Here is a 12540-nt window from a genome sequence, read left to right on the forward strand (position 1 = left end):
TTTTATGAGTTTATCTTCATGTATGAAAAGCAAAGAATTAGGAACAGGAGGGATGGGGATGGTAGGTGAAGAATACAGGATCTTGACAAGTCTTGACATCATTTGTGGTGCTTATTGTCATTTTCCAAGTCCTACATCCTAATGGAAGATGCAATTAGCATCAACATCGCAAAATATACAGAAGTGTCATGCCTTTTTAACTTGGGTGAATTTTATTTCCTTCTGCACTTCAGCCACACCCTTTAAACAGCTGATGCATCGTGACCTAAACAATGGCTTACACAGACCATGTTGGTTGGAAAAGACTGGTATGCATTGAATTCCATAAGCTCTCCAATTTATGATCATATATCAGTTACAAGCAATTTTTTTTCTTTAGGGTGAGGTGCTGGATCCTAGGATGTGAGTCAGCAATAGTGATCACAGTATAATCACAATTGTAATCATAAGAGTATTGTATCACTGCAGAAAATTATATGAAAGTGAATCCTAAAAATAATCATTAACCCAGAGGTTTTATCCATGTAGCTGTTACTCTGAGCATCTGCTTCGCTGACAAGTACATTAAGCAAAGTCACCCAAACTCTTGCGTTACATTCAAAACTGATTAGATGCATACATCAGTCTTTGAGTTGTGAAACATAAGAATATTATTTTAAAGCACATTATTTGTCAAAAATGAAATCTTTCTTGAAAATCTGGCCCCTTTGATGCAGAAAGATGGGCCAAAGTACAAGTTCATGACCCTCTGACGCTTGAACCAAGCTAGAGCGTGTGGGTGTGATGTTGTAGGTGCACATGTGAACAGTCTAGATTTTTTTTTTTTAAAGATTGTCCCTTGTTCATATTTTCGCCTTGTAACTAGCACTTATTTTGTATCTATAATTTTTATACACAGTCACTGAGCACATTTTCCATGTTTAAATTGCACATTGGGATTAATAAAGTTGGTCATTGTCACTGTAAGGACATCACCACACAAAAAGTTAGTTATATATACGTATATAATATACGTTATATATACGTTCGGTTAGGCAGCTGGCTTAATCCAATATCTATAGGACACAAGTCTATCACACTAAAAAAAGTTTCTCTCTGTTGCTGTCAATATGCAGTTTTGTAGGCAATCATCAGACATAAGAGGAGGAAAAAAACATTTTTCATTTTTGATGTATCACTTTATGTGCCTTAATTTAACAGCACCCTAGTGACTTTCTTGATTCTCTAACCATGTTGTTGCAAATTTTCTAACTCTTATCTATTACATTATGGATCTGTTAGAAATGGTAGTTCATACCCAGATAAGCAACTCACTAAAATGACCACTTGTAGAAAATTGCGAAAAATAAACACACCCATCATCAAATATTTCACTAACCACACAAGTCTTTTGTCCACTTCCATTTATTTGTTTAGGAATCTAGTATTCACAGATCACTTTACATGATACAAATCTGAAGCTGTTCACAAATTATTATCGAAACATGCCCAGCAAGCAAACCACTTTTTCTTGATTTGTACTTTTGAATGGAATGCAGGATACAACCAGGAGTCTTGCAACCGCTTGCCACAATTACAGATCTTGACCTTGTGATCTCAATGAGGCACCCCAATCTTCATGCACATTTGTCACTGAACAATAACATATAGCCTTCCTGAGAACCACGAGCAGCAACCACTAGTGGTGGTGGTTTGCTAATATTTGCCTACTGAGTATTTCAATAGTTAGATGTACTGATGTGCATGTTTCTTTAACAGATCATCACAAGACCATCTGCAAACTACTGAGGGTATGGATTTAAAAAAAAAGAAAGAAAAAGGAGCAGTCACTGAGATAATCATGCCGATGTCATATGAGATTACAAGCAGCAGTTGCAAGAAAGCTACATCGTCATTCATTCAGCTAGGACGATCATGGTCGAGACTAAACTCACATCTGTGACAAGTGCCCACTTTCAGTTTTCCAGCTGTGTGGATGATATCCACAAAACTGCTGTTTAAAAGTTCTTCTGGGGGAACTGTGAAAATCTCAGCCAGGCATGATCTTCAGATGTGCAGATTTCTTGTCAGGTCTGTCTGCTGCAGCATCTCCAGCCAGCTTTAGTATAAAATAAGTGGTTCAATTCCCCGTCTCTGGTGCTTTCTACAATGCCCTTTTGCCTGTTAAAAGTTAATAGGCTTCCCAAAAGCTGCTGCTATGTTTGCCTCCCTGAAAGCCTCTGCAACAGTCTGCAGAAAGAAAAAATTGTTTGTTATACACTAGGAGTTAAGTTTTCAATTTTGATGTTTTATGCTTTAACAATACAAAGTCAATGGTACATTTGCCATAAAGATTTTATGAAAAAAGAAAAAGCCACCTCAGTTTATAAAATTAACTTACAGGATGTGCATGGCAAACGCGAGCAATATCCTCACATGATGCACCATACTCGATAGCCAGGACAGCCTCATTGATGAGTTCTCCAGCCACCTGCAAAATAAAAATGAAATTGAGCTAGCACTAAAAAAGCACAATTTCAAAAGAAAAATAAATGTGTACTTCTAATATTTATACTATAAACTACAAACAAGCATAACTAGTTAGGCAGGATAAAATAATGAGAAGTATATCCAAACTGAAAACAATAAAGATAACTGTAACAACAAAAATCAAAGACCAACTTGAGAATCCTTGAACACTGCAATATAAGCATAAAAAAAAAAATCAGCTTTAAGTGCAAGCACTTCTTCCTCTTAACAACAACAACAAAAACAAAGAAATTCCTGCAGGTTGAATACACAAAAGATGAACGAAGAAGACCTGCGCACTAAGACAAATGTCAATGTTGCTCATGACAGCTAGTGAAATACTACTCACAGATCCAACAATGTGTGCTCCAAGGAGACGGTCAGTTTTTTTGTCACCAAGAACCTTCACTAAGCCATCTGTGTCATCATTACACTTTGCACGACTGTTGGCTACGAGTGGAAAAGTGCCAACTTTGTAGTCAACTTTCTGCACAGATTGTGAAAAAAGAAAAATCAGGTTAGGTCACCCTAATTTAGCTCTCACTACATTTCACCACCCACAATCTGCTAGTTCTCATATTTTTTAGCTTTGTAGCCAGACTAACGACGTATGAAAGACCACAATCACCTGCAAGCATTTTGGTCTACTGGCCTCACTTCTTTTAATATCAAAACAACTATTACTTTACCAATAAGGAAATATAATAGCAGCTAATATAACTATCCAACTGCTAAAAATATATACAATATTTCTGGTTATGCATCAGCCATTTTCCAGTGGCTGCCTGACAGCACTTTGAAAACTGCTAAGTCTAATGTTTATAACTTTGTAGATTGTACATGTAAACTACAACTGCACTAATATGTTTTCAAAAGATGTTCTAGCAAGACCAGCATAGGGCATACCTCCTCTTTAAGCTGCTCCTCTGATCGTCCCACCCATGCCACCTCAGGATGAGTGTAAATGACAGAGGGAACACAGTTGTAATCAATGTGGACTGCCCCACCAGCCATACCCTCCACACACAAGATGCCTATAGATGACAACATAAATGGGATAGACAAATAAATGGGACAGACACTTTGAAATCATCTGAAAATTAGTAAGCAGGTTAAGACTGTTTAATGTAGCTCAACACAAGGAGTAGTAGTGAGACATCTATGATATGTTGAGCTGACAACCACAGCTAACTTCTTGAATACATACTGGCCTTAACTTACCCTCATCCTCTGCCTTATGTGCCAGCATAGGCCCAGCGATGACATCACCAATAGCATAGATACTGTAAAATAAACATGTTACTTTAAATGCAGATGATCAGTGATGCTTACACAAGCATTGGACCCCATGTTCTTAAATAAATATTCTCAAATAATTAAAGAGACTAGTTTAGCAATTACCAAAAAATGCAAAAAAATAAAATAAAATAAAATAAAATAAATAAAGCAGAAAAAGCTTGACAAACATGCTATTTTAGTCACTTTATGATAATCACAATGTCTTGAGGTATTGTGTGGGGACTTCCTCGATTTTTGCTAAAATATCTCCACTCCTCTGATCACCCATGTATTCTGTCCACTCAACTACAAAGACAGTTACAGACAATGCATGTTCTCCTATGTTTCTAAACAATGGAACTCTCTCCCATACCCCCTTTGTCATTCAGATTCAAGGATAGCACTTATATGATCACCTAAAATAACAGCTATTGTAAAAAATATATTTGATTTTTGTCTTCATATATTAACTATCAAATTTCTTAAGATAAGCTCACAGCCAATTTCTAGTACAGTGGAACCTCGGCTAGCGAACGACTCTGATAGCGAACATTTTGGATAACGACCAAAAATTTTGTTAAAAATTTGCACTGGATACCGAACAACATTTCAGATACAGAACAGCCACGTCACCCACACGTGACCGACCAGCATGTCAGACCAAGCAATATTCGTGCTCGAGACACAGTTACGATCTGTCGTTCGTTATCTTTATCTGTGTGCATCCTTCTTATGTAGTGATTTTTGTGATTAAAGAAATGTGTGTGAAGTGGGGGGATTGCAATTGTTTTATGTCATATTACCGAAAAGTGTTGCCAAACAATGCAGAAGCAACAGACACTGACCAAGTTTTTTCCTTCAACCTCAAAGCAACAGAAAGGGAAGTCCCCACACCCCGATTTTACAATGTCACATGTGCTCATGGAGGGGGAATCCAAGCAGTTATTCCACCCCTTCCTCCCACACCTCCGTCCACCCACGCCGTCAAAATGGCAAGTTTTCTTATGTTTAAATGCTTTCTTTAATGTTTTTATGTTTATTTAACTCCATTTATATTGTATTATAACTTTTCTCATTAAAAAAATACCTATATAGTCTTTAACTTTCAAATATTAGCGAGTCAACAGGGGCTGGGAACCAATTAAATCTATTTCTTTTATTTCTTATAGGGAAAATTGTTTCGGATACCGACCAACTTTACAGAACGGATTGTGGTCGTTAACCGAGGTGCCACTGTATCTGCTTTTAAAAAGAAACTACAAATATTCAAAGAAGAATATACTTAATACAAATCTGGAGGAGGTTTAGGAAATGTAGGTTTAAAATGAAGCCGACCTTGGTACTGATGTTTGGAAGCGAGAATTTACTGGAACACGCCCTTTGTTGTCAACCTGCAGGCCAACTTTTTCCAGTCCCAGCTTCTCTGTGTAGGGTCGACGGCCAATGCAGACCAAGAGAGTGTCACAGTCCAGCTGTTAACAGGAACTATACATTTATAGGGATTACGAAAAAAATAATTACCATTTAATTTTTTTTAAATGTTTCATTTGCAAAAAGGAGCCATAGCAACATTGGAGTGTTGTATGCTGTTGTTGATTGTCAACAATAAGAGCCCTATGAGACTTAAGATCTTGTAAACATATGGACCCATGCAGCGCATGTACAAGTACATGTTAACCCTAACCCTGATCGAGTCTAGGGTCCAAAACCGCAAGTTAACAGCAGTCCTCACGACAGTTGCCTTATGTACTCTATCCTGCAGAAAATGAGTGTTACACAGCAATGCTCTATCCCACAGACTAGGCTAAGTTTTTTTTTTTCGTAAATGTTACCTGCTCTTTCTTGCCATCTTTAGCATCCTCTAAGTTGACTTTGATCTTGCCTCCTTGGTTGGCAGCTGAAGTAACTTTGGTATTCAGCTTGAACTTCAGTCCCTGCTTAGTCAGGGATCGTTGAATGGTCTTGGATATCTCCATGTCAATCCCCAAACCACCAACATGGCCCAAAAACTCGACAAGGGTCACTTCTGCACCCAGCCGTGACCAGACCGATCCCTGTTTAAGTGGAGTATTAGAAACATATGTTAAGTCAATGATTAATGCAAAAATGACAAAGGTGCCGCACTTCAGGAGTTACCAGGAACTACACCTTTACATAGAGAAGGGGGAAGAAAAAAATTCCTTTGACTAATAAATGTGTTCAACAGAAGATCTTTTCATCTGAGCATTGTCTAACATGGTGGTTCTCAAAGTGTGGTCAGCAGACCACTTGTGGGCCACACGCATTAGTCAGGTGGTCCGTGGCAGACAGTCATATGTCAGCAAAGTGATGTTTAAATTGCTAGATATACTAATCAGTCCAGTATTGATTTCACATGAGTTTCAATTTTATGGATGCCCAACTGCTCATTCGCATAAAATGCTCACTTACCAACTAAGTCTTTATGTCACAGAGCAAGCATTGTGTCATTTAACCACATTATCCATTACCCCTTGGTAATGCAGTACACGTCCTTATTTTTAATTTTTCTGCGTACTTTGCAAAGTATGTAATTTTATGTAAACTTGTTGCTATAATACTGTCACAAATGTACATTTAGTTTTGAATTGTAATGAAACAAAAGGGGCAATTAAAATTTGAAATTTATGGTACAGTGTAATTTTAGGCCTAGGTAGTCAAATTTACTTTTTATTTTAGTAAAATGGTCCGCAGTCCGAAATACTTTGAGAACCACTGGTCTAACACTTCCTTCACCAACAATTGTTTCTGCTTTTTTTTCCCTTTTTTTTCACTAATTATGGAAAACAAGGTTTTGACTTAAAAAAAAAAAAACATAACAGATGCTGACCTCTTAACCAATAGAATCCTCTATAATTTTTGGAATAAAACTTTGACAGTTTAATTTTAAATGCAACTGACCAGCTCCACACCAATAACACCAGCACCAATGACGATCATTTTCTCTGGCACTCTGTCAAGGGAAAGTGCACCAGTAGAAGAAACAATTTGTTTCTCATCAATCTGAAGCAGATGTATAACAAGAAATAAACCTCAAGTATCAACAAAATCAACCATGCACTAAATGTATAAGAATAGTTTCTCATAAAAGGGTCTTAATTACAGCCTTTGTGACAACCCACCAGCAGTCATGCCTACCTCAAGACCAGGGAAAGGTGCAACTTCGGAACCAGTTGCGATAAGGATGTTCTTTGTGTTGATTTTTTCTGTGGATCCATCTGGTTTGTCTACTGTTACTTCATTGGGACCTGTGATACGCCCGAAACCTTTTATGTGTGTCACCTGCACAGCCCAAGCAGAATACCATAATAATGTGCCTCATTTACAGATGCAAACAATGCCTTTTTTCGGAGAGTCTGTATTCGGCAGATTAGATGGTGATATGCAATCTACTCTACAAGCAATTTTAAGACTACCCACTGCTCTGTGGAATAGTACATCATATGCTTAACTTTGAACTTCATGAGGTTGAGGCAAACAAATTGAAGATGTGTACAATAACGTTTTATATAAACTTACAGAATTTTTCTTGAACAAGTGAGCTATTCCACCAGTGAGTGCTTTCACAGCATTACTTTTTGCTGCCATCATTTTGTCCAGATTTAATCGCACTCCTTCAACTGCCACAAATAGAGAGTCTTATTTTATTTTAGGGGAAACAATGAGCAAACAAAATCCAAAGAGCAGAAAACAACTTGGTCTAATGCAATTCAAGTTTTGAATGAATTAAATGACTACTTAAACTAATTAAGGGCGCATGTTACAACATCTATATTATCAAGGTAAATAGTGCTTTTAAGATGCAGATTTCTCAATTCCTTAACATACAAGTCACAGCTAACAAGTTCACTAAGACAGCTATAAAAGTAAAATAGTTTGCAGGGGACTAAAGTTTCTTACGCTCAATGCCTCTATTCTGTAGATCCTTATGGCGGGCCATGTGGTAAAGGTGAGAGTTGTTGAGCAATGACTTGGATGGTATACAGCCAACATTGAGACAGGTACCACCCAGGGTATCATTTTTCTCCACACACACTGTCTGGAAAACAACAATTCATTTTGGTAAACAAGGGTGAAAAGAATCTTTCATACTTTGGTAAGAGTTAAGAGCCATTGTCCACTATATTTTTTATTAAAGCTGATAATGTCATCACCCAACTATAAGCGTGTGTTGTCTAAAGTGAAAATTATACATTTCATATTGTAGCAGTAACTACTACATGGTTTAAAGTTCACCTTCATGCCAAGTTGTGCTGCCTTGATTGAAGCCACATAACCACCTGGTCCTGACCCAATGACCACAAGATCATTATTTCCTAAAACAAAAAATTAAAATCAATGGGTACAACTTAAATATTTGTTACACTATTCCCAGTAACATTTATTAATACATATTCTGTACTCTATTAATACATATTCAGTATTCTTAACACTAAAACTAAGTTAACTAACTCACATTTGTTACCTGCATTGTATACGCTGATGCCATAATGTCTTGCTTTCCCAGTCTACCCATTAACATTACTTCTTGAATCAGTAAAGTTGAGAAAATACTTTATGTTTGCTTGAAATTACAGTGAACAAGAATCGGATGCATCCATAAAATACTTTGAACAAGTTTGCTAGCAAGTAAAAGTTCTCTCAGTTCTGACCTAAATGTCTTCTTGTCACAGAAACTTTATTGTGAGCGCTTACATGGTCACAGATAAATTTACATATAAACAACAGCTTGTATTCAGTACTTTGCAAACATTTAAAATTTAAAATAAACATTGATATTAGTGTATTTAAATTTGGGACTGACAAGGCCAATGGATAGACCGCAAACACACTTGAGAGCATTATTGTGTGACTTCTCGTATGACAGAGATAGAGAAATCTACTTGTTATCTATTTTGATGTGTTTATGTGTCAGAGTTCGTGTGTGTGCATGTATGTGTTTGGGAACTAAACTTACATGTGCATGATAATTGCTTCATGTTTTTCATTTTCCGTCAATTGCTATCTGCTAAAGCCCAGTGAGCCTGCCTTAGCTAGGGTACTGTACTTCACAAGTTCAGTCATTATTATTATTTTTAATAAATTGTTTTGAGTGCATATATTTTGCCACGTTAGCATCCAGTAAGCATGCCAAGAAAAAATGCCTAACCAAATATGTGAGGGAAAAAAACCAGAAATTAGTATAAAAACCATAACCACCCGGGATTTTCTAGGTGATCATTTGTAACATCCAGTAATATGAAGTTTCAGTAACAAAAACAATGCTAAAAGAATATATCAAATGTAAGAACTAAATGGGAAAATTTGAGAACTCTTCCAAATCTGGAAAGCTTAGAAACTAAACAAAAGCAAACCAGCTCTTCATAAGAAAAGCTACTTTAAAAACCAGACAAAGTTCATGCTACTTGATACGACACAGAGATTCTAGAATTTCAAAAACAGGAGTCCATGGGGTCACATCTTATGATGGGCTCCTTTCAGACTATAAGGGGCACTTCAAAATGAAAGCCTTTCTCCATTTTGCTATTCTTTTCTCTCCACATACAACAGAATACAGTGCAAAATACTTTAATAATCTGGAAAAAAATTGAAGATGTAGTCTCAACTGGACCACAAAGGTAAAATTTCTAACCCATTAATTTTTTGGAGGACTCAGTCTATTCTACTTCCCTCTCTGAACCCACATTTTTACTTTTATTGAAGTATGGTGGGCATGAGATCATGTGTACTCTAGCCTACAGAAAATAAGTGTTATACCAACAGACCCTTGCAGGTAAAAACAAGGGTCTTCAAATTAAAACTTCTAATCCTAAATGAAGATGACTCATCAAAAATGTGTCAGTCATCAATTTCCATTTTAGGTGGTTCCCCAGACTGAAGAAGCTACACATCATGGTCGAAATAAATAATGTCCAAAACATAGCTTCTGATACTGTTTAGCAGCATGTATTCCAATTAACTACACAAAGCCATGTGACAGTAGACCATACAACCCTTTTTCGAAAAAATTTACCAAAGGGAAAACTTGAAAAGAATAAAAAAAAGTTTGGCTTTAAACTTCAAACAAAACTTGGAAAATTTACATGCACTGATCAAGACCTGGTGCAAAAGCATGGCCTGAAGCCTGTTCTTCTTTTGGAGCAATGTCCCTTCTTTCCTTTGTTTTGTTTTCTTCGCTGCTTGGGTGTTTGGCAGACTCACGTTTTTCTGGTGTTGGTTTAAGTATTTTATTCTCTTCTAGTAAATCAAAGATGTCAGGGAACCCCTCGCGGATCTTCAAGCGTTTCAAAAAACCCGGTATTAAAGATATAAATGATCTCTCACCGCTTGCATAGTTCCTGGTGGATATAATGAATGCTGCTAAACATTGTTTGCTGGTAGGGGCTCCACCACCATTCTGGAAAACAATTTAGAACAAATGAACACTTAGATAATCTTTGCATGTTCATACCCACCACTGAACAGCCTTTCTAAATCCCAAAAACAATACATGTTTACAGTTCTGTCAAATATTTTGTCAAAAAATGTGGACTTAAGGAAGAAACTCTGAACTCAAGTTAAAAAGATTACAGGATATTTTAACCACAGAACCAGCTCAAAATTCATAATGGACACAATGGTCTTTCTTAGATCATCTGAACAAGTGGTAAGGTGTAAAACTAAGTGCATATTTTAAAATGGGTCTGTGATTGTTGAATAATAGACTGACTCATTTATATTACATCACTTTCAATGTCATCACATTCTTTTAAAAACTGGCATAGGGCATTATGAATGAACATTATGACTGGTACTGTACATAGTCTGTGCAGGAAAGAAGATAGCATGGAATACAGAAAGTGATCTACTAGATAATATTTTGCAGAGAGGTACACTTGGAAGAAGGAAGTCTTATTTGACAGGAACATTTCTGTGATCAGACAGTTCACTGATTCTTCATATTATGTTTCTGATGAGATCAATCACTCATCAGCGATCTTTATAGACTGGACTGCACGATTCCTGTTGTGTATAGTGTCTTTGGGAAAAGAGCTAAACCAGTGAATTATGCGGTGTACAGGAAGGAGGATTAATAGAAATGTGTATAAATCTTGAACTCAGTCTCTCTGGGGAGGGGGGGGGGGGGGAATTGGTGTTTTACGCCGTGTCAGCAGCTAAGGCTATATTACGGCAAGCAGCCAGCCCTGTAAACAGATGCCACGTGCAGAGAAAGATCAGCATGCCCAAGACGAGAAATGAACTCAGGGCAGCCAACTTTCACTGTATTGGTGACAGGCGCTAACAGCGCTAACTGTTGCGCCACCGGACCGCTCTCTCTGGGGAGAGGGATGATTCAGCAAATAGTAACAAGAAAGCATAGAAAATTTCACTGTGTACAAAAAGTTGGTGGAACTAGACATCTCTGAACTTGTTAAACTTTACAGGCTAACTTGGTGGAGATAAATGCACTTTGTACTATCAGGTGAAACAATTTATTACATATGGGCAAGAAGGCTTTTTAATGTGTTTTGTTGCTTTTCTTTACTGTTAATTTCCCATTTAAGCCTTTTCTTATGACAATAAACATAAAAGAAAATGTTTTATCCATTCTAACAGACTGAGAAACGTTTCTACTTTATATATGCTGCTACATAACAGAACTATAATAATGATTATGACAGGCCTAACAACCTCTGAAAAGAATTTTCCTCTATGCTTTCCAGTAAAGCACCTGTAATATTGACAATGAATGTGGTATACCAAAATTGCAGCAGTATATTTTAGTTGCTGACTGGATAAAACAACAGCCTGAATGCACTGGAAGCTGGGGTGTTTGAATGGATCTACATGTGTCCAAGAACAGGTATTATTAGTTTAAAACATATAGCTTCTTATAATAATGGCCAATAATTTCTCTCACTGAACATCAATATCATAAGTAGTGAAACTTTTTTGTTCCCAACAGTTCTTATGCACAGCCATATTTTGTGTGCATTGCACTGTCATTAATTTCCTGAACTTTATTGTTACTCATCTTTTATTTTTCCTTATGTGTCACTTTAAAAGCACTTATGTTCAGTTCTACAAATGACTTACGAAGCTTTGCAATTGATCATTGAAATTTGCATTTCCTAATGCATAATCTCAAACTTGCATTACTAAAATACAACTTTTACTACTACTGAGTACTACTAGCGTTAACAATTTCACTATTTCACCTGCTCTTTCAATTCCACTTATTGAATTGATAGCGACACAAACGAAGATCACTAGAAAGTTATAGATAATGAAATACACTATTAAATTAAGGCAAAAAAACCTGAAATACATTTTGTCTGAATGCTCAAATGATAAAAGCTGATAATCGGTATGTTTCAAATAAAAATTGTTATGCCAATGTGAGACGAGTTGACAAAACAAGCCTGGGTCTACTATTTTCACTACTTTACAACTTAAAATCAAATAACCTTCACTCATTTTAAGCAAACATGGGGAAAATTCGTTTTAACAGTAACCTGTTGATCAGTGAAGGGCTTGGCCTACCTTAAGGACAAGAGAAGCTCGGGACGCAGCTGAAGACAGCATGACTTTCAGAGCCCTGACATTGATAACGGAAGTAGGCAACCAGCAATGTCAGGCATGCGCGTCGTCGACTACATCCACTTCCTGTTACTGCGAACATGGGCGTTCTGCTGTTCTTATAATTAGGTATAGCACCGGCAAGGTAAAACGCCACTGCATAAAGTACACGGCAAA

The 12540-nt window shown here is 36.9% G+C and overlaps 1 protein-coding gene across 2 annotated transcripts; it reads right to left on the minus strand.

Moving 5' to 3' along the window:
- Positions 1-1386: 1386 nt before the first annotated feature.
- LOC112571605 (dihydrolipoyl dehydrogenase, mitochondrial-like) lies at positions 1387-12447 on the minus strand. Of its 2 annotated transcripts, XM_025250728.1 has the most exons (14): positions 12328-12447; positions 10129-10201; positions 8041-8120; positions 7705-7843; positions 7324-7424; positions 6943-7086; positions 6706-6807; positions 5619-5840; positions 5122-5258; positions 3730-3791; positions 3415-3542; positions 2858-2995; positions 2381-2470; positions 1387-2229 (listed from the first exon to the last, which is right to left on the minus strand). In XM_025250728.1, exons 1-14 carry the CDS (start codon positions 12367-12369, stop codon positions 2164-2166), a joined length of 1524 nt encoding a protein of 507 aa, XP_025106513.1. In that variant the 5' UTR covers positions 12370-12447; the 3' UTR covers positions 1387-2163. The 2 variants fall into 2 exon arrangements, with proteins under 2 accessions (XP_025106513.1, XP_025106514.1); XM_025250729.1 differs by lacking the exons at positions 10129-10201; positions 12328-12447 and adding an exon at positions 9904-10075.
- Positions 12448-12540: the final 93 nt, after the last annotated feature.

Source organism: Pomacea canaliculata, linkage group LG9 (genome assembly GCF_003073045.1).
Source record: "Pomacea canaliculata isolate SZHN2017 linkage group LG9, ASM307304v1, whole genome shotgun sequence".
Lineage (NCBI taxonomy): Eukaryota > Metazoa > Mollusca > Gastropoda > Architaenioglossa > Ampullariidae > Pomacea > Pomacea canaliculata.

Excerpts from the sequence above, each read along its gene's own strand:
- LOC112571605 (XM_025250728.1), bottom strand. The coding sequence starts at position 12,369 with ATGCTGTCTTCAGCTGCGTCCCGAGCTTCTCTTGTCCTTAAG. Across the intron at positions 5,259-5,618 it reads AAGATGGCAAGAAAGAGCAG|CTGGACTGTGACACTCTCTT; the intron begins GTAACATTTACG and ends TCCTGTTAACAG. Across the intron at positions 3,543-3,729 it reads ACATAAGGCAGAGGATGAGG|GCATCTTGTGTGTGGAGGGT; the intron begins GTAAGTTAAGGC and ends TGTCATCTATAG.